At 37.3% G+C, this 23395-nt stretch overlaps 1 protein-coding gene across 4 annotated transcripts in view; it reads right to left on the bottom strand.

The window, feature by feature from the left end:
• Positions 1 to 3184: 3184 nt before the first annotated feature.
• RAP1B (RAP1B, member of RAS oncogene family) overlaps positions 3185 to 23395 on the bottom strand; it is a 32112-nt gene continuing 11901 nt past the window's right edge. For 2 of the 4 annotated variants that reach the window (XM_041120509.1, XM_041120510.1), the window contains exons 2-7: positions 15742 to 15826; positions 14284 to 14352; positions 11434 to 11490; positions 9878 to 10018; positions 7614 to 7818; positions 5986 to 7361 (exon numbers count right to left, since the gene is read on the bottom strand). In XM_041120509.1, the coding sequence (XP_040976443.1) occupies positions 7255 to 7361; positions 7614 to 7818; positions 9878 to 10018; positions 11434 to 11490; positions 14284 to 14352; positions 15742 to 15798 (636 nt within the window). In that variant the 5' untranslated portion in view covers positions 15799 to 15826 and the 3' untranslated portion in view covers positions 5986 to 7254. The other 2 variants (XM_030002628.2, XM_041120511.1) reach the window with 2 other exon arrangements.

Genomic DNA, 23395 nt, shown 5'->3' on the forward strand with positions numbered 1-23395 from the left:
GCCCAGATATTGCAACATTGAGAACAAAATCAAGACTACAAAAACAACTTTACTTTTAGTGCCAGACTAAGAATGTAAAGTTTGCAACAAATGTCAGTATCATTTGAGAGTTTACTTTACAGAACAGAGAAGTTAAATTAGGTTTTAAGAATCTTCAAGTTGTTCCTAAACCTTTCAAAGAAAAGCATAAGGTGCTCAAGACTCAGAAATAAGAACCTAATTTGATTAAGAGCTCTGCTACACACAACTGCATTTTGTTACATATTTGAGCAACTTTTTCTTTGCTTTTATTCTCCTTCCCATACACAGGCAAAAATAAAAGCTGTAAATTGAAGTATAGCCTAATGCTGTTGGGAGAGCAGTTTAAAATTGGACAAAAAGCTTTCTGTCTACACTGATGCTTGGCTGCATCTTCATACTGCAATTCAAAAAGTGCTATAGACAGCTGTATATAGACTACTATTTTTGACCGTTCACACCTAGAAATAACTTTCCATTGTTGATATGTCTAAACTGAAGTCTATCTAGAACAAGTACAGTATTGTGGCAAAATTTCTCCCCCTCTAAGTTATTCCCCAAACTGGCAAAGATTAGAAAGCGTTGGAAAAAAACCCATCAAGTTTCATTCATCCATAGTTTCTTTAGAGCATTTTAAAAGAAGAAAATCCTCATCTTTAGTGTTCACCCATGAGGAAACAGCAACTCTATTTACACCAGAAAAGGAGAAAATGCACAGTTTAATCCAAATTCCAAACTCCTCCCACCTCCCATTTCTAGCATTGCAATATCAGTACATATTATGAAACAAACTTAATATCTAATTCTACAATACTTTTCCAGAAGTTACGTTCTCTTATGTAGAAGAGCAGTAGTCTGAGCTTACAGTTCATTCATTTGGACATCTGAAAACATCTTGCAATATCTCAAAATATTCTTGTAAGTTAGGCAAGTAGACATTCATTTCACAGAATAATTTGAGAATGAAAAAGGGTATTAGGAACAAGGTAAGGTATAAGAAAAATTTATACTGCAAGGAAAGAGTCCTAACAGGAAGAGTGCAATTCCATTAAATAATACTTCTGTACTTCGGGACATAAACATTACTTTTTCCATAGAAAGCTCAGACATTTAAATACCAACATATACCAATTTCAGATCAGGGTGGAAATAAAGCAGTCACAACCTTTGTGTGCACGGTAAGCATAAGCTAACTTTACAAGCAGTAATACACGTGTATTAACACTGAATTTGGAAAATTACTGCGTTAGTTCTCAAAATATGAATTATGCATGTTTTCATCCAAAGCTTGAGAAGCGCTCTGTTTCTGTACAAGTAGTTCAAGCGTGAACTTCTTAAGCGTTGGTACACAAAGCAGTTATCCTGGAGATATGTAAAAGTTTGTTCAAAAATTTCAGCAGAGGATTCTTTTCTAGAATTGGTAACTGCTTACATAGTTCCAATTCCTGTGGGGAACTGGATGTTCACTTCCTCAGCGGGAACAGCTTCTTATGCCGCAGTTACTTAGATATGAAGAAAATTCTTTCATGTGTTTTTCCTTATGCTTCATCTCCATCACTTCCTCAGCATCATTTTGTCATGCATCTTCCCTTTAACAACCAGGGCACTGCTCCCTTGAAGGTTGCCTAAGTTTTCAAGGAGAAAAAACCTGGGGCTTAGGTATTACCTGGGTTATAATGTGTTGGCTTTACAAATCTGGCCTAAGTTCTAAATATAGGGGGGTGGGGGGCAGTGTATTTCATTTTTTTAGCACAGTCTTTAGATGGTAAAGTTAGAGTTTCTGAAAATTTTACTTCCCTGGGGTTTGATCAAGCTGTCTACCTCTAATGCTGAGGAACTGTACATTTACTATTCTACAAAGCAGCCAAGAATGCTTCAGTAGAGAGCTTTCAGGACAAAGCCTGATGTTCCCTGTAATCGGTACTCTTTGGCTGGACACTGAGACTAGACCAGGTCCCCCCTCTCTGATGTTATCAAAGAATTTTCTCTCCCTCCCACCCAATGCCATCTCTACAGCTGCCTGAAAAAGAAACACATTACAAAGAAGACTGATAAAAGGACAACTGGGACATAAAAATGTTATAAGACCTGAATAAGCAGAGGTTGAAAATGAAGGGAGGAAAAATACTGATTAGCTCATCAAGGAGGAAGGTACCTAGTGGAAAAAAAGAACTAGAGCATCCAGTGCTCCAGTCTCATCTACTCTGGGGACCAATCAGGATGCAGGGAGTACCAAAAGAGATATTTATGGGGATCATCAACCACATGTTCTGGTTTCTAACGATAAATGAAAAGAAATTTCAGTCTTAACTCTGACTCTGCACAGTGAAAGAGTATATTACCTCCATTAAACAATGGTGATGACTGATGAAATTACCAGCAGGAAGGATCAGCTGGGCTCCTTAATTTACTTTGGGCAACGTAAACTATCTCAAAGCTTACCGGTATTAGCTAACTTAATCTGATTGAATTTGCAGCAATTGATTAGAACAAGCTCTGATAATTCTGTGCCAGAGAAACAAGAGGTACCAAGTATTTGGGTGTGACATTAATTTTCAGCAGCACAGCCAAGATCAGGAAATCATCCACAGTCCACACATTCCACTTCACAGTCCAACAGTGTTAACAGATATTTAAAAGTCTGCAAAACTCTACACTCAGTACTGCAAGAAAGAATGCTTTTCTGCAGATTTCCTTGAAACCAAACAAATATGGTTTAATCATGCAGAAAAATCTTATTTTCTCCCAAGAGGATTTTTTTTTTTTTTTTAAGCTACACTAAGTCAATTTTAACAATGAATTCTTCCTGGAAAGAAGGAAAATAGCAGGCAACATATTTTCAAGTTCCCAAAACAGCCACTGATAGCCTAACCTTTGAAGACAGATATTTTTCTGTTATGCTCTCTCTTACATTAGAACTTGGAATATTGTAAGTCCAAAACTGTAAGTGGAATTTCATTCAGTCAGAAATTCATCCACCCTAGCACATGGGATGCTATTAGAAGAAGTATCTACGGCACGTATTTGTCAGAAGACAAAGTCATAATGGTTCCTTTTCGTCCTAAGATGTATGAATCTGCACTGTGCAAGAGATTTAAAATCAATTATTTACTAGCACTACTAAAACACAAAACATTCAAGTAGTATATAACTGTAATGCAAGCCCTTGCATGGCAATCCAAATTTATTGAACTACTGATGCTAAGTCATACAAAATTGCACCACTTTAATTAAGGCTTTTAGTTTACATTTGGCCACCTCAAAGCAGTTGTAACATTAGGTTGGTCAATTTAAATACTGTGGCTCCCTGTTGGATATACACACAATCTTTACACCCAAACGTTAATGCATACAAAGCAACAAGGCATTGTTAAATAAATCAGCAAAAGTTAATTACTGCAACTTAGGCCCTGTGACCAATTACACATGATTAAAATTACTTCCCACATTCACATCCACAGTACTCTTCCACCATTTAACATCTCAACCAAAACGTTACACATGTAAAACAATCACTAACAGGCAAAAGTACTAAACCTGTATATTTGGTATTGCAAATACACTTAATGCATGAGCAAGCAAGGGAATTCACAGTGAGAATCTACAGCTGCAGAAGCCCGAAAATGATTTACAAAAAATTGTTAAATCATTAAAAAATCGTTTTAAAATATACACTTCTTGTTGTAGACCCCCACTGTACACACAACTATAAACATTGTTCCCTATGTAAACAAGGAAAAGGAAACATACAATAAAAGGTTGAAAAGTCTGGACATTTCCTTCCCAACAGATATTAAAGGCCATGTCTTTAGTCAGACGTTATACTGAAAGGACTCTTAAAGACTAGATCACTGTCTCCACAGGTTTTTCCTAAAATTAAAAAACTATATAGCTGTTGTGTTAATCAAAGCGCTTTTGTACAATACGATGATGATGATCCTGTATTTCTTTAAAAAAGTTACAATAAGCTACAAATACCGATGAAGCAAAGTTATCTGGAGTAGTCTATATAGGAGCTCTTTGGACTTTCTTTTATTATGCTAAAATAGTGGTGCTTTTAGGATTTACATTATTGTACTCTCCAATAGAAAGTGGGGATTGTTGAAGTATACAGTACACAGTTTTCATACATGTACAACATTGGTGGATGAACAATGTCTCTTATCAGTAATACTGGATGTAGGCTCTGGTTTTACCAGTTGCATACACTTAGAATATTTATAAGTAAAAATCTCTCATGACACTGGAAAGTGATTAGAATGTGCAAACTGATGTAGTAGCTTTCATCCATTTCTTAAAGGGTACCACCACAGGAAAGTCCATTTAAGATGTTGGTAGGTTTAATAAAGTTGGAATGCTGGCACTGTTGAATTGGGCAACAGTTCTTCAGACCTGTAACAACAAAACAAGAGGTTCGCATTAGTAACAATTATTTGTCATTGCTCTTTAAGTTAAAACAACTAAAGCAGGAACTAGGAAAGTTCTTAGCAAACAGACTTAGAAAACAACCTTATCACTTCTCCTCTACTAGTATAATTTCTACTATACACATACAAATAACAGACTGTCTCAATTAGTAAAACTGATTTGGGATACATATGGCAATCCAAGCTGAACTGTGGTAGTAGTATTTGATGGGTGGGACTAGTTTTGCTTACAGTATGACAGTTCCAGTGGCTTTAAAAACAAACACACATTTGGAGGATCAAAGCTCCTGAACCAAAAGCCCTGTTAAGGAAATGGGGCAGCCATTTCTGCCATCCTCAGTTAATGCTTTTGGAACCCTCTCAGGTTTACTTTGAACTGGTTCAAGTTGTTCAAGTTAAGTAAGTTTTAATATTGATACCAAAAAGAGTTAAACATGCCACTATCTGAATATTAATAAAAGCCTGCAATTTATGACAGTGAAATGTCCTACCGGGATCCTCCAGTATATCAAATAGGTCTATCGGATGACAAAATAATGGATCATAGCACTGAAGCAAACGAACCACCATATGTCCAGTAAAATTGAAGGGAATCGAGATGAACAGGCAACTTGCATGATGTCAGGTCAATCAAGAGAGACCTCTGCCCATACTAAGGCCTGGAGGTGGAAAGAAGGAAACAACCTGCCCAAGAACAAGTTGCAGAAGAAAATTCATGCCTGCTGACTAACTTCTGAAAAGGCTTGCTTAAAGAGCAGGCTGGAGCTTGCTTGAGCCTTCAGCAGCATTCTTAAAGCATGGATTTAGTCATGTAGAACATTAGCCAACTGCCAACGAGCAAGAAATTGATCTAGTCACCAATAGCTCAAGGTCAAATATTTGGAGTGTTACAATGATCACTTCACCATTCTCTTCCAAAGGTACTCATTACAATGCAGCCTATAAAATATCCATATAGTCCAAAGAAAGCAAGCTAAATTCCTATGGCATCATGCAAATATATCCAGGAGTTCAAAGCAGGAAGTGACATTTTAACATGCAAACTGCAATATTTTACAGTGTGCATTCCTGATAATTGAGCTCTTGCAGGATATTCTAATCAGCCTTTAAAAAAGAAAACCCTGTTTCCAAAAGCTAAGTTTTTGAAGTATCAGAATGAACATTGTTAATTTGAGCTCTACCAACACCTTAAAGCTTGAAAAAAATTTGATACTAGCATGAACAGTGTATCTTGCATATATTTGCAGTTCTGACTTTGGAATGGCAAAATAAAGACCATAAAAATCTCTATGATAATGTAAATCAAGAGTTTTCAATGCTGTTCTGCATCAACAGCTACCACAGTTTAGGGTTTTTTGTCATTGTTGTTTTGTTTGTTTTTAATAGCCATAATACACAGAAAATTTTAAAAGGTTTACCTGGCTCAGAGCTACAGTACAGCTATGTATTAAAGTAGCTGACATGACGACTTTTTGCGTGCTTTTCCAGGCACTGGAGTTTTTCTGTTAATTTGTCGCACAAGGTCGTAAAAGATCTAAGAATATAAAAATCAGTTGGTTATTGGAATTAAGAGGCTTCTCTCATAACCTTAAGCCTCGAATCTTCACACATAATGTACTCGCATACTCAAGAACCCCTGTAAATATTTAGTTATCAGAAAGCCAGAAAGTGAAATTGTATACTTAATTAATACCTGGGGTTTTTTACTGTTTAAGATAATTGTCTGCTAAGGGTTTTTCACTTTCAATGAAGCAAACTGGAAAGGCATCTGTAATCTGCAGCTATTTAACCTCTGGGTCAAATTTATCTGATATATGGCATGATATATGCCACAGTGATCAACTACTATATGCTATTACTTTGCAATTTAGCACTGAGGTCAAGAAACAGGCCACAGCTTTCTTCTAACTCAAATCACTCTAAGGATATTCTTTTAAAGAAAGTTCTAGTAAGTTTTAACTAAACATTTTCATGGTAACTTGAGTACACTGCATATTCAGTAATAGCCTCTTGTATCTGAATGAGATCATGCTTTTCCAGATACTTTAAAAATACTGAAGTCTAGACAATTAATTCAGCAGCCTCTCTAGGACTACAGCATGACATAAGCGTAACATTTCCTAGAAAAGTAACTCATGTATGAGACACTCTCACACTTTGAGTCTCCTAGAATTCTAATTAGAACATGATTTTGTTGAAAGGCTAATTTAAGACGAGTCTACATACTACAATTAAACAGCATCTGTTTCGTTCATAATCGATACAGTTGTAATTATTTCTGCATCTCCTAAATCAAGGAAGTCCTCGTACTAAAGCCATCCTAGAAGTTTCCTAAGCACTGGCTGCAAAGCAGCAAACATTCCAACAAGGGCTTTTAGTATTTGATGGAAGTTAGTTCTAGTTTATTAAACATATGACTTTTATATAGTTAAGCCAATTAATTTGTATTTAAGAAAAACTGAATAGTTTCCAGAAATTCTCAGCTAATTAAACGCACATTACTTATTTTTAAAATCAGCTGTGCTTAAAACCACCATACTCTTTTGATTACATGCAAGTCTTGCACAGAGGCCCTTTCAACTTGACTGATGCTGCCAGCAATGTTTTCCAGAAGACACAATGAACTGGAGGGTTTATCATAAAATTCAAGCTGTTCCAGAAATGTAAATATTAACACATTTTTTCCTCTAAAAATTTCTGCATCCCTTTATGCTGCTGCCCCCACTGGATAAGAAGGCATGCGCTATGGCAAGTCCCAAAAATGCATGTGTTTGATCAGTCACCTAGCTCCTGCTAAACAAGTAAGTGGCTAGATAGTAAAGAGGCTTTTGCCCCCCTTTTTCTTTACAGAACTGCTAATTTTGACAAAACCCTTAGGAGTTTTTGTTCTTATCTCAAATAATTTAATACCAAATAACTTAAATCAAATAGTTTTAAGGACTTAACTCAAAAGGTCTTTATTTATCCCAAATTCATATTAATATATTTGAAAACTAATTATACTAAAATTTATATAATTTGAAAAAGTCCCAAGTCAAAGCTAAATACATCCCTTAATATAAACATCTCACAAATTCTCACAATAGTAGGGTACAGTTTTGTCCACTGTAGTAACGTTACTCATAATTTTCTTAGTTTTTCCTTGTCATACAGTAAATATTTGGTTACCAGAACAGTGTCCCATCCTTCTCTCCCTGCCACTCCTCCCCCCATAGGTAACAGGCCTTACCTCATTAACATTTATCTTTGATTTTGCAGAAGACTCTAAGAATGCACAGTTATTCCATTGCCTTGCTAGGTTCTGACCTTGTTCCTTTCCCACAACTCTTTCATCTTCCAAGTCACACTTATTGCCAACCAGAATCATAGGCACCTAAAAAACAATTTAATACCAGCAAAGAAATCATTAAAATTTTGGGAAGGCACAAGGTAAATGCACACCTAAAACCCTATCTGAATCCCTAGAGCATCCTGACTTAGAATAATCAAGCTCTGGTATAACTGAAACTTAAGTTTACAGCTGTGCGATACCTTGATCTTCAAATCAAAGTGACTGTATTTTTTGCCTGCTGTTTGGCAGGGAAGTAGGAGGAATGGTTTGAGGATTCAGTACACTGCCAATGGAGCAAATTTTGCATCTTCTAGACGACCTAATGAGATTTCATTTTTAGATGTTTAAGGCATTGAGAAGTCTCCTGAAGAATCTGCTACAAGATTTTTAATGTTCAGAAATCCTGGAAAAAGTGGGCTGTACTCGGTAGCGTGATGAAGGACACTAAAGCTCCTTTCACCATTCCTCTACTTCCAGCATATCTGCACTCCTTTCAAGAGCAGTTTGCTCACATAGTTCTTATTAGTAAGCTGATACACAGAGAGGAAAGAAACATGCTACCTTATCAAAATTACGAACTACAAAAAATGCTGAATTGACCTTTGTGGCAAGAAAAGGCAATCATACAACGTTGGTTTTGTTTGTTTGTTTTTCCCCTTCCTTTTACTAATTTAAGGACATAGCTAAGTTTCTCCCAAATTCAAATATTGAAAGAAAGGGTTACAATATTTTGACCATTTAATTCCCCCCCCCCCCCCACCGAGAAAGCAAGTCACACTCAAGCTTTGGCATAGGAAAAACTTTATGTAAATTTTGGCGAGAACTAAAGTTGCAACTTAAAGCTCATTATCTTTCTCCTGATACTATGGAATGGCTTTCAAGACTGAGGGGAGTGTTCAAAAAGAAATACAATTCTAAGGAAATACTACCAAAATACTACCAAAGAAAGCTTATGCTAGTCAGCATAAATATACCATGTAAACTAAGGTTTCAAATATCATCATACTTATCTTGATTTTAGTGTACAAAATTAAATTGATGCTAAACAAGGCTATAACTTGGTAGGTTCTGAATGGGAAAGGTACATGCAATTTAAATACTACCATTTTGAGATACATTTGTGATAATGGGCAATAAATCACTTCTAGAAGAAATCTGCTGAACGTAGACAAGACCCGCAAATGCTTACGGTTAAGAAAGTACAAGGTGGTTTGTATTACAAAAGTCACAGTGAGCTTTCCTGAAATTGAAGCATTTAATACATTCTGTGTCTGCTGACAGCAGAAGTGTCTGTGGATACATACAGCAAGGAAGGCATCAAAGTTTCCATGAGCACAAGTTTAAATGAGAAGAGCACACTTAAAAACTGTTCATTGCTTGCTTTTTTTTTTTTTTTAAGGAAGTTTTTCCTGCCTGATGGCTACAACTTACAAGGTGTTTCTGTTAAAAACAGGCTGTTACTGCTGTTTCACATTTGAAATGACCTTTCTTACTTTTATTAAGGGACTGAATATTCACTTCCTACAACCGTAGTAAGTTTTTTAAAATCAATTATAAACTGGAATGTTTTAGCCTCCTTTATCACTTTAATAATGCTGAGAGGTGTGTATTGAAATTGTGTGGAAATAGCATGACCAAACTTACTTGCAAGCACAAACACACAAAATATAAAAGCTACATAACATGCAAGTTTAAAGCTTACAGTACTGTCTTTTGCAAGAACTTAGAATTTTGTCCTTTTAAAATACCATATTGAATAGAAAACTTAAACTGTAGTTTTTTTTAACCCTTCATTGGTAGCAACTGAGGTAAGAATAGAGTTGCCTTAGAAATGTTTTCTGCAGTACTAGTGAATAAGGTTATATACAGTTTCAAATAGAGTATTTTAAAGGAAGAGATTAAAAAGACAATTTGCTACATGCCACATGACAAGTTACAATTTCTCCAGTTTGCCTTAAAAGTTGCATTTTTGTACTGTGCATCTACTGGTTGATAGGTCTCAATTTAAAGCTTGGAAGCTATCTGATCACAGTGTATACACTACAACATCTGTATGAAAACTCTAAATATAAGTATTAAGCATTTATTTAGAGATGCTTACATCATCAGTGTCTTTGACTCGAAGAATCTGTTCTCTTAGATCCTGTAAATCATTAAATGTGGACTGTGCTGTGATGGAATATACTAATGCAAAACCTTGTCCATTTTTCATGTATAGGTCTCTCATTGCTGTAAACTGTTCCTGTAATTAAAAAGTAGATACAGATGTTGGATTCAATTTGCGCTTTCCTTGCACAAACTGCTATACAGTTCAGGTCACAAATGGATCGCAAGTATGATGCATTTGCGCCCCCTCCCCCCCTTTAAACTGAACAATATTTTACTGTTTGACTATAAGCACTATAGTAAACTGAACTGCTTTTAAAGAAATCTGAAGTTTGGAACATTATCTGCGGTGGCTGAGCAACATCTAGATATTGCCAAGGGCTACACCCTGGGAAAAAGTGACAAACTAGAGTAATTTCTTAAGAGAGAAGAGGTACAGCAGAAGGTAAAGTGTAATCTGTAGATTACAGAAATTACATTCCTCCCCAGTCACTCCTTATGTACCAACTTTTTCCCACCTCCTGATTGTTCTTTAAAATGCATTGTAAAGTAAATGCATCCCTTTTCAGCCTCCATTTTGTCGTCTATGTTAAATTCTACTTTAATTTTCAAGGAGATTGGCTAGAAGATGGAGACACTCAGTAGACTTGTCACATTTCCTAAGCTTCGGTGACAACTACGATATTGCATATGAAGACTTGCTGGTGCACTGCACAGCAGCATTAGGACTTCTCCCTCTTTGAAAACTCTAACCAGTATGACTGTGGAATAGCATTTGCCTTTCTCACATTGGTGACTCCGGCTATCTTGTGCCTGATCAATCACTCACCAAGTCCCTTGCTATATGTCAGTGAAAAGCACAATTTATTTCGAGAGAACAACCACTCCATCTTTCTGTAGATTTACATGGCCTTACTCTAATACGGAGTTTAAATAAGTTATTATCTGACCAGATTAGTATTACAGTTCAGAGAACACATGTTACACTCCAAGGGTCTTGAGCATATGCTCACTGGAATCAATGAAGGAAATGACTGGTTTCAGTAATTTTGGAACTAGTCAGAGAAAAACCTGACCAGTATGCAAAGGGTCAGCATAAACCCTGTGCTTTGAGTTCCCCTAAGCTGACTAAAGTGATACTATTTTTATCCCAATGTCAGAGTACATCTCACACACAAAAGAAAAAGGGAAGAAGAAGAAAGCACGTATTCTCTACAGCAACAGAAATCAAACCTGAGTAACCATCGGGCCTAAATTCTCCTCTAGGCAATATGAACTTAAAACAGCAGTGCAATCTTTTTTAAAATGCTCAATCTCATGTTTCCCCTATTACAGAACATGAACTCACAGGAAACTTGTAAGTAATTTTCTGCTGCTATACTCAAGTTTTGTTTAAATACTAGTATGTTAAAGAACATCCTTTAATCCAATGCACTGACCACAGCTACTCTTTAACGAATGAGGAAGGAAACATGTCACCATTTACATCCCTACATCTTTTGATGGTTTTAATATGTACATCAGTACTTAGGAAAGTTGGGTTTTACATACCGTTCCTGCAGTATCTAAGATTTCAAGCATACACTGTTGTGCATCTACTTCAACTTGCTGTCAAGAGAGAACAATGTGGTTAGAATTTTTCCTCTTGCAACTCTCCCCTCCAAAGACACCAGGAATTGTGTGATTTTTATAAGCAAATTCATAATGCATAAAGCAACATAATGGCTTAGGAAGTTTATATGGATATACACTTTGAAAACAGCAGGAAGAAGCCTTTCAAAGAGCCCTAGTGACATTTTCAAAAGCAGCATCAGCAGCCAAGTACCACTTTGCAAAGTGATTAGGGATTTTTGATTATTAAAAAGTAGGCTGCTAAATTTGTAATGATGGTTATCAGCAACTACCACAACTAATTTCTACTTGTTTCAGGGATCATTCACAGACTGAAAGAAAAGTACAGGTGAAAGCTAGAAAGTTGGATTGGCATATTAATGCTCATTTGATAGTAATTTAGATCAACAACAGAATAAGTAGTAAACAGCAAACAGTAAACCAAGCAAACCATTAAGAGTGGTGTCCCCTAAACAAGCCTTTAGTGACACTAATCAGGAAACTGATCCAGCTTAGAGAAATTTCCAAAAAATAGAAGGTTTAAGAAGGCAGATCAATTTCTGTATCTATTTCAGAGTTCCTCTGTCTAGTTTCTACCTCAAAAAAAAAGAAAGTAGCTGTAAGGGCAAAGGATATGGACATGCCTTCAAGCAGGCTACCCACTTCCCCCCCCCCCCCCCCCCCCCTTCAAACTATTGGTACACTTCCCTTGTTCCCATTTGCATGTAAAATTCCTAGTTGGCAGTTCAGGACTCAGAGAACTTTGTGCCCCCTACTCCCAATACATGCATTATCACTAGTTTAACTGAGCTTTTCTTTTGTAACTAGATTTGAGCTTGAGGGGAGGGGAAGAGGAGCATTTCCACCCTTCTCACACCTCCCTCATGTCCCCTAAGGGTGGAGATTCCTTCAATAACCACTATTTTAGCTTGTATTGCTGACAAAGTTATTCAGCTAATTAAGCAGCATCTATTCTCTTTATGAAGAAATATCTGGGGAGTAAACCAAGGCATCAAGTTTCAAGACTTCATGCTCAATTATTTAGTTCCAGACAAACTTAAAATATTTCAAGCCACATCCTCTCAACTTCAAATATTATATAATTAGATTTAACATTAATGGTATAGAATTGCAACTGCCAAACCAATATATTTTGAAGTCACACAAGTCAAAAAGCAAGTTAGAATTCTAACAGTGAGGGGAAGAAAATGACTGCATAAAGTGTTGTCCAGACTTAAGCAAGACTTCAACAATCTGGGTGATTTGAAAAGAAGAATACAGAGATATTCCTAGTCATTTCAGGACCAAATCTCAAAGCAACATTGTAAGATCTTTGCTAAAAAAAAAAAAAATAAAAAAAATTAATTAGCAAAAGACAAATTTTCTTAAGATGGCTTTACTTTTTCATGCTCCATGGAAACACTCTTTTGAAAAATTCACCCAGCAAACATCATGAATCTAGTATGACCTGAAGAATGTAAATATGTAACAAAGGAAACATTTCACTTTAGCACAGCTTGTGAATATTTTTGGAGTCATTTATTGGGCCTGACCCAGCAAATGCCTGCACCAAACATTGGGATAGGGTCCAAAATTCCTGTTCGTCTAATACAGAAAAAGTAAGTGGCTATGTAGAATTTGTTGTTGCTGTTGTCTCTTTAATAAGAGTTCTAGCTTTGGCTTGAAGCCCACATGCTTAAACAGACTAGGATTTTGCCAGCATACAGATTTCTATGAGGTCAAAGAAAACAAGTGTGAAATTATCATTTTGCTCTCACTAATTCCTCTTCTGTTCAGAAGAGATTCTGATCACTATAAGCTGCAATGCCTGTTAATGCAGCCTCTTTATTCCATATAAATGTAGTCCAGTGCTGAAAGAGGAGGCCCTGCAGTTTTTGCCCATTCCCAGCTAGGGTTTGTGCATCTTGCCTTCTTTGTATAGACACTGGCATTTTTGTGGCCACATGGTGAGCTACATCAGAGTATCAATGTATCTGAAAAGTAATTCAGCTAAAAAAAGAAAGATTAAGAAACTGACACAGCTGAAAATGAATCTGCTTCACCAAATGGTTAACTGTTTTGGTAGCAGTCCAGATGTAAACTATCTTAGCCTGGAATATTAATCATGGTCTCAGCTGAAACTGAAGAGTGAGCAATATGGAGATTCAAGATGATGCAAGCAGAGTCAGACCTTTCAGCCTGTCATGCTGAAGATGGGAAAAGAGAAACTAACAGGCCACTGTAAGTGTTTGTTCATTTATGATAGGTTTGTGTTAACTTATTAATAAAACAACCACCCACCTAATGGAAGCACATCAAGCTATCAGTTAAATTGTTAGGAATACAGTATGATGCCTCCAGTGTTCTAAAGGTGAGCCAAGTTGTTTTTAGCAGATTTTCCTAGTAGCAAAGAAGCTTAGAACCTCAAACATACAAATCCAAATCTACCTGCATATACTAACACACACACACAAACTGATAATAAATATTATAAAAACGTGGTAGTGTATTTTACTTTTTTTTTTTAATCAATGTTCCCAATTCTGACAATGAAATTACCATTTTTTTAACTGACTAGCTAGTAAGGTATTATGCTTAAACATTAAAAAGCTAGTCTTGAATTATTCCTTTCAGACAGACTTTAAGAGCACCTCTACCTTTCAAACTTAAGCTACCTGGTATTATGCGGCATTAACAGGCATACCCTTTTTTAAGCAACGACTCAAATATTTGACAATATGTACTGCAGTTTTAAGTTTCTGTAACACTAGAGAGGTCTTTTGCATATACCTTTCTGTAGGAGTCTTCTATCGTAGGATCGTATTTTTCAACAAATATTCCTTGAACAAACTGTACAGTCTGCAACAGAGAAGTTCTTGTAAGATTCTTCTTGTATAGTGACATTTTGTAAACATTGTACACAAATTACTGTTCTAGGTGTATAGTCAGTTATCCATTACATTTTTGAAGGCAAATTAAGTGCTTGACAGAACTATAAGAAACAACAGGAAGTTAGATGTATATGCCTATTTAACTAAGTACTGTTAGATGAAGCAATGGCACACCTTCCTTTATCCACTCTTACTTGGAGCGTAAGAATTAAAGCATGCATTGATTTAAGGTTTGTCTAACTCTTAGAATCATTATTAGTTTTTAGTTGAATAGGATACTAGACAGCTGCATGGCTTTTACATCTGCATTTAGAACTACTGCAACTTCTGCTACTTAATCTGCCAGCACAGGAATTAGTCAAAAAACGACTGCCAGCATTTACTAGTCTTAACTAGACTCAGTAGGATATTCCTGTGTACCTAGCATGTAGGATGTTTTTAGCACAAGTCAAATGGAACTTTAAGACTCAATGGCCAAGTCTGAGAAGACAGGATCAAATCCAGAAATGCTGCAGTAAGATAAAGAATTCAGAGGTGAAGGAAAACGTTCTTTCATAATCTAACATGATTTGACATTTAAGTTTTCCTTTAGGAACTGCTTTGTAAGACAATAGTTCTTACTTACCTGATAGAATGGACCTCTAGACCTTAGTTTATGATAAAGTGCACAATTAAACTGAAAGATGTAAAGTTCTTAGGTGGGCTGAGAACATCATATTCTGTGAACTTTTTCAGTGCTAGTCTAGGTCAGACTAAACTTTTCTGCAATTGTTTAACTAAAATGCACAAGCTCTTTGATTTACAATCATCTACCTGCTGCAGCTATACACCTACTTGCAGGGAAAGATGTAGAAAACATGTTAAAGTTCCTACAAACATGCAAAAATATATTTGTACCTGCATAAAAAGAATATTAGTGCTTTAGAGACTGCTATCAAACATTAAGCAAACAGCACCCTGAAGACCCTTCTAGAGGCAGGAGTTACCAAGGCCAGGCACAGGCAAACCTGTGGCTGGGTTACCCAGCGAAGCCAGAGACCTTGATGATGCTGTGGCTATGCACTTCACTGCGTAAGACAGGCACAGATCTGACTAAGCACCATCAACCAACCCCGTACAAAAATAGTAGCATGCGAGAATGCGCCAATGGATGCGGATATACCCAGTAAAGGATGTACCTATTCTAGCCAGGAACCCTCAGCAGTCATTACTTAAATTTATGTTTATTTGTGCACACCTACATAAAAGAAATATGGGTTAGTAGAGAGTATATTAGAGGGAAAAAAAAAAAAAAAAAAAAAAAAGAGACATGAGAAGCCTAAGAAAACCTACTTGAACTGCCTCACAAAGTACTTACCAGAGCAGACTTTCCAACACCTCCAGAACCAAGAACCACTAGCTTGTATTCACGCATGATGCAAGAGATAAATCACCCTCAATACCTAAAAACACACAATAAGTTATTCACCATTTTGATCAACAGGTCAACTATTTTAGCATTACTACATCCACTGTAAGATTGCATACATAACAAGACATGAACAGTTAAATATTGGTATCAACTGATAAATACAGGAGATACACTATTATAACTAGGCATAACCTAAGCAGGATGTCACTTTGATTATTACACAATATGGAAACTATAGACGGTTATTCAAGACACAGTAACTGCTAAACAATGCTACTTTTTCATCTTGCACAAATGAAGCGCCTCCAATGTTTTCTCATTACCAGGATTTTAACACTTAAAGAAGAACGATTGCTCATGTGTTATCTAGCCTAATTTCATAATCAAGATAGTACAGACTTGGAAAGTTTTTAAAATGGAGATTTTTATATCCCATGAAACAGTAATTTAGAGAAAAGGCAAGAACAGATTAAGACTCTGTAATAAAGACCTCAGTATCATGATCCTGCCAAAATATCACAGGTGTTTCAAAGAAAGCACACAAGTATCTGGAAGAACTGCTCACACCCATGTGCACTTATCACTTCCACAGAGGCCTCTGAATGGATTAATCTCCTTTATTTACAGCAAGGAAGAATCAGGCATAGAAATTAATTTACTCCAATTGATAGGCCAATTACTTGGACTACAGCATACCAACCAGTGAGGTGTGTTCATCTCATAACATTTTCCAGAAACTGACAAAAATCCCTTCTAGTTATAGCTATAGTCACAGCAAGCATTAAGGTATTTCACAGGTTTCTCAAGATCTTCCATTCACTCACAAGAAGTTGCTTCCACTATGTATTTTGCAACAACAGACCAAAACCAACATTCCCAAGAGCCACACAGGTGCCTAAAGAGCTTGCAGTTTTACAACCACAACATTCACTGTATTGAATAGGTTTATCAGGTAAACAGCTGTAATGTTTGTTGGCTATGGTACTGATACAGTAATTCTAAAAACATGTTTCTTAAATGTCACAGCTGCTACATCCTTTCCTCATCCATCCCGCCAACTTATTTCCTATCACACAAGTTTTTGTAATTTCATATATATATACACACACATATACACATGTAAATTATTTTCTTCATATGAACTGACATGCATGAAATGTCTCCAGTCTCCTCTGAAGAACTGAAAGCATCATCATGCTGACAAAACAAAAAAACCAACAAAAAAACCCAACCCACCAACAACAACCAAAACCAGAATGGGAAACTTCTTTAGGCAACAGCACCTCTTTATTTCTGTTGTCATTTCCTTGAAATAACATCCAAAGTTTTTATCTACTGACCCAAAGTTTGATCTAGATGCAGAAAGTACAACCATGACACCACAATCCAGTTCACTAAGCAGGGTTTGACAGAAGGGCTTGGTTAACTTTTTTTAATACAGTGGCCATTTTCAAACTATCAACTCTTAATGCAGCTACAATAAAATGCTGCAAACCATCAGATATAGTACTTCCACTACCTCATTATTCAGTATTTCTGTATGGGAGAACAGTAAACCCTGATATAGTAAAGCTAACAGTTACTACTGATAAGAAACAATTATCCAAGAGGAGATAGCATGCATTTTCTCATTCTGAAACACTTAAATGCTAAACAACGAATCACAGAGGCTTGTATAAGAAAATTAAAACAACCTCTTCCCAGCAAACAAACATTCCTCAAAAAGAACAGCAGGATCCCAGAAGTCTGTTTTCAAAAAAATCCCTTCTTAAGTCTGAAAGTTGATTAATGTTTTGCTAGATATCTAACCACAGTTATAATGACTGTAGTTTCATGAATAACTGGAGGCAACTAAAATATTCTTTTGAGACCATTCCTCTCCTACAAGCTGGATCTGTTCCCCTGTTCCAAACTAGCTAGTGTGGCTGCCTGCAGCAGTCTGCCAGATCTGCTTGCTCATCTGTGTTGAAAACTGACCCAGCAAAACCAAAACAAGGCCACGGATTTTGGGACATGTCTTTGGGTCATACTGCTTAAGAAAACACACCTCTTACAGTCCTGCTAGCAACTGAGCTAATAGGACTGTTACTGCTGACCTGGGAAGAAGGTTTCAATTCCTTTCCTGCAGGGGCTCCAGCACTTACCAGATTGAGTTACCTGTTTTCTCCCCTCTCTGCCCCCGCAGAAAGATGAAACCCACCCCACCTGATGAATAATTTGGGGGTTGGGAGCAAGGGCAAGTGCAGGGAATCCAACACAGGTGCTTGTACAAGGTAAGCAGCAGAAGTAAGGTAAGAAAGACCCTTCTCATCAGCAGTAATCTCACAGCATCTCCGGAGTCACACCATCTGTTAGGCATTTAGCACAAAAGGCTAAGATGATTTACATAGAAATTAGAGCACCTCCATGTTAGCGCCCATCTTTGCCATAGCTGATTAACTCCACATTGTCAGAAAACTGAGAAATCAAGAGGCCAGGTCCTATTTAATTTTATTCTTGCAAACATAATGAGCAATCTTTCAACTTAGTGAAACTGTTTCTTGCACCTTAAGAAAGCAAAAGGAACACAAGGAGAAAACCGTAAGGAAATAATTGACCTGATGTCCAGCAAAGCAGGTCTCTCCACAGGCTTCTGTTACCAGTAACTTTTGAGACTCTTCAGTGATTTTCACACTTAATAGAACATCTACTCACTCCTGACTTTAAAAACTACAGTTCTTTCACTAGATAAAGTTTTTGCAAACATGGACCACCAGAACCGTTCACACCACAAGCTTAATCTTTTTGGCACCACTGTAAATGTTCAGTTAGATCCACAAGCCTGTACGTTGTCCAGCCCTTCCACAAACAATGAAGGACTGTCTCTAATGGTACTGAAATGCACCTTTCAAACTCATGAAAAGTTAAGCCTATAACTACATTACCTGTCATTTCTTTAAAACAAACATTCAGTTATGCCTGTATTTTTGGCAAGGTGTCACTAGAATGACATAAACATAGTGGGTGTAGGGGAAATCCCAGCACAGTAATCTAGGTAAACTGCAGCAATTTCACTGTCTTTAAAAGAACAGTCCAAGCTGAATTTTTCAGTTTTCAGTCTGAAGTTAGCAACTAAATATGGAGATGTCAATAACAAAGGCTGACAGTAATTTAGAACTAACAGAACTTAAGCAGCAGGTACCAAACATCTGTTTTACCTAGTGTTTTGAGTAATTTCTGACTTTTTCTTACTGTATTATCTACAATTCCTTAAAGAAAAATTCCAAATCCTGAAATAAGAAGCTAACAACTTGGTTTTAGTGAGAGACTGGCAATTCCATTTTGGCTCTCAAACAGGGATTCAGGAATTTAATGCAAACCAAAGCTTCTTTCAGCATCCAGGTTTGGAAGTTCAGCCCTAAATATCTAATTGCTGTACAACACTCTGGAGCCAATTTCACTACTTTAAGTGGTGGTACATAATTAAAGCATATATACACACACTATTACAGCTTGGTTAGCCAAACTTCTTAACCTCTGAAGCATCCAAACAAAAAGCTTTTTTAACATCTTTGAAGAGATGACAAAGCCAGACTGCAGTACACTCAAACATTTCTCTGACCTTCCCTCAAAACTCAGGCAATGAGCAGGGTGAGTACTAACTTCCTCTTTCTCCATGACAACTTTTGTCATTTGTACAGTTACTCCTTAACTCACCGAGAGCACGCAGTAATGCTTTATATATACACACACCTATGTAGCATAGAGGTAGCTTGGCATCTCTGCGCTGATCTATCATCAGGTAGCCTGGCCATGACATTTTGGAATGAAATGCAAACCAATGTGTTCTCCAGAATGCTTTAAGAAAGCTAACTTGGACATATCTAACAGAGCATGCAGCAAAAGCACCATGTATCCTCTGCTCCCACTTACATCTACCAGCCCGCTGCCTTTGTGCGGCAGTCCTGATGTCACTTCACTTTCCTCTTACTGTTTTCTAACAGAAAAGAAAAACTCAATTCCTAGCTAAGAGAACTTTCCTAAGAAAACTTTCCTGGTTACAGGTCTTTGCCTCTTTCTCAGCTAAGAAGCCACCAGCCCACGAAGCTAGGAGCTGCTTTAGGACACTGCCACATTATTGCATAATGAGCTCTGCCACATTATTTGGCGTAATAAAAGTCTAGCACACACTTTTCCACTGACCAGTATGCCTGCTGGCTGCAGGTGTGCCCCAGACTCAGTTAGGGCTCTGAACTTGACTTTCCAGTGATTCCCAACTAGCCTGACCTGACTTTGCTCTAGCTCAAACCTATTTTTCCATATTGCATGTTGTACAGACTGCTTGCATCCTAAACTCGATCACGCTCTTACTTCACTTTTCAGATTGACAAAACACTTGACTCTGGAACTAACACTGTATTCAGGTCCATCCAGTGCCAACATGATTTCCTTTTGACTCACTTATGACAAATGAGTGGGGGCAGAGGAGGAAGATGACAAAGTATAAAAGAGGAGATTTAAGCCATAAAGCACCCTATCTTTCAGTTACCTGACCGTGTTTGAAACAACAGAAGCCATTAAGCTTCAAGTAAGACATTAAAGTAAAAAGTTCAACTGCTGAAAGAGATGCAAACTGAGATGGAAGCTCAAACTTCTGGCAGATTTCCTTTTCTGCCTGAAAAAAAAAAAAAAAAAAAAAGCACGTCTCTAGCAATTCTAAAACAGATACTGGACTTAGTGCATGCAGTATCTCTTTATAAAGTCTGTGCCTTGCATTTCACATATTGCCATGCCCTCCCACCCCCGAAAAAAAGAAGTTACTGGAAGAACTTTGAAGAATATGTAATTACAAAACCATTTGTACAGTCAAGACAGAGCTCAACGTAGCACCTTAAGAATAATTTTCAGCAGTCTGCACTAACCAGTCATTTCAATGATACCCTTCAGTTCTACAGCTATCAGAAAACAATTGTATTAACTGGAAAGGAGGAAAAAGGATTGTTAGATCACATGATCTCAGTCATTCAAATGAGGAGACAGCTTCATTCAAATAAGGAGACAGTTAGGTTTACATGTTTCCTCATCTACAACTTAGCGTTCTAAAGCTACAGCTGTATCACAGCATGGCCAGCATTTCTAGAATAGGATAGGGTTATGTCCAACAACAATATTTGTCTGTACTCCACAGATCACCCAATCTCAGGGCTGTAAAATGGATATACTCAAAGGGGCACAACAGAAATGAAGAGACTATGATAACTGAGTAACAGCTAAGCCAACCCCCCCACCGATTTATTGGACAGTTGATGAGAAGTATCCATCGAATCACCCAACAATTAAGATAGGAGTAAGTTTAAACTTACTCCTACCAAATAAACCAAGTAACCTGTCTGAATCCCTCTTCATTTAGTGGAGTCTACTTTAAGAGGGAAATTTTGCTTTGAAGGCTGGCTACCTTTAAAGTGACAGACCTGCAGCAAGGAGTCAGAGCAATGCCAACTTCCTTTGCTTTTTCATTTTTCTGCTCCTCCATCTTTATACAGGACAATACTGTCAACTGTGGTCTCTATGCAGGTGCTAAAGAACAAGAAGATGGGAAGCATGCAAAAAGTAAGGCCTTTTTTTCCTAATTGGAGCAGGTATGGGCTTTGAACAGCTGAGTCAAGTATTTATATGCACAGGTATTTGACACAACTGTGAACTCTGGAGATGTCTAATGCAAGATTTAGCTAGAAAAACGAGGGAAGCTACTCTTCTTCAAGAAATAGCGTTTTCACATAAACTGCATTCTAATGCTGTCTCAAGTATACAACATCTCAAAAGTACAGAGCTCACTTTCAGATTGCCTCCATTAACTACCAGTGGCACTTCAGTAACTGCCTTGCATGCTTCCTGAAACAGTCCTTAAAACCACCATGTCTGTGCAGCCTCTCTCACTAGTCTGTTCATATTACTTTTTCTAATTAATGCACGTATTAATGCATTAGCGTAGTATGTTAATGTAACTGAATTCTACTTCTTCATGGCACACTACTTAAAATTAAAGTACTTGATGAACTAAAGGAGCAAGAGCTTTATATGCACATGGACACTTTTTCCAACAAAGATTCTCTTTGAAGGATGAGCAGATCTTTGAACAAACCCATTTGAACAAAAGGAAGAAAGGTTAACCAGGACAAGCCACTGGAAATGAAGTATTTTAAAAGCTCCCTATCTGTCAAGGACCGTGAATGTAGAACTTGCTTTCCACTTCTGCCCTTATCAGACAAACCAAGAAAAAGTGCCTCCTGGACATTTTCTTGAGTAATTTCTTGAAGCACATCTCCAGAAAAAGGCAAACCAAAAAGTGATGATGCTAAGAAAGTTGAGGAATAGGAAACCCTACTTTAGCAGTGAATGAAGAAACCGCACACTTACTGCTTGTAAAGCTTTCCTAAAAAGCAACCACACAATGAAGAATTCAGGAAAGTTCAAATGCCATTGGTAATTGGGATTCACATGACAGTTATGAAAGTGGTTTTTTTTTGTTTGTTGGGTGTAGGGTACAGCGTTCGGAAGATCTCGCGATGTCACGGAAAGGTAGAAGGCTAGTCGTCGCCTCCCTATGACATATCAGTAATCCCACCTACTGTTGTTAGTATAAAAGGAATTAACTGCGCAATAAAGGACGGAGTTGGCACTCACACCATGTGTGTTATCTGTCTCTTCCCTGGTCCGGGCCAACCAGTGATCTAATCGCGGCACCTTGATATGTAGCACTGCTACAGTTGGGTTTTTTTGTATAATTTAGTTTTATTTCAACTCTTTTAGCTTCAAATTTTGGTTTTTGATTCAACTTTGTTACCTGTCTGAGGAATGAGAAAGCTAATAATCCAATCTTTCCAAGTGATATTAAACCAAATGAAGCTGTAACTGGAGCTCAGCCCCAGGCCAAAGACATGAACTAAATACAGTCAGTACTTGAAGATATCCCTGAGACTTGCTCATGTGAACTAGTTGTTCAGGTATGGAATTAAACAAACAGTCCCTCCCAGAAGCAGTATCATTTTCAGAAGGGATCATGATTATTCAGCACTTTACAGACACCATGATTCTTGTTCAGACCCTGACATTCTGGTTGTATTGTGAAGTTGTGGCGTACTCACTAAAATTTTCGTAATGCTTCTGGCCCCAGCACATTTACCTCTCTGGAAGAGACACTTTGTTAGAACCACCTTGGGAACAGGACTCCTAAATTAATCTCAACTGTTTGCATGAGAAAAAAAAAAAGTTTCAAACATTAGAATGACAGATGAAGCAAATTAACTGACTGGTTTACCTGCTTACAATCAGCAGTGGAGGGAAAAAAAAGCCAAGGGAAAAAAAAACCTGCTTCTCAGAGAGGAGATACTCGTCCTGAGATGGAACAAGACAACAATGGTCAGACATTTGGAAAAATAGCTCTAGTTCAGTCACAGGACCAACCATGGGGTCAGAGGATTAAGTCTTTCCAGACAAGATGCTTCCCACTTCTGGTACTAGAGCAGTCTCAGATGGCCAAATCTAAATCTTTCTAATTGTCTGTACCATTCAGATTCCACTAAGTTTTGAGTCTCTTGGTTTAGAACCCCTTCTTCAGGGA

Source organism: Aquila chrysaetos, chromosome 26 (assembly GCF_900496995.4).
Source record: "Aquila chrysaetos chrysaetos chromosome 26, bAquChr1.4, whole genome shotgun sequence".
Lineage (NCBI taxonomy): Eukaryota > Metazoa > Chordata > Aves > Accipitriformes > Accipitridae > Aquila > Aquila chrysaetos.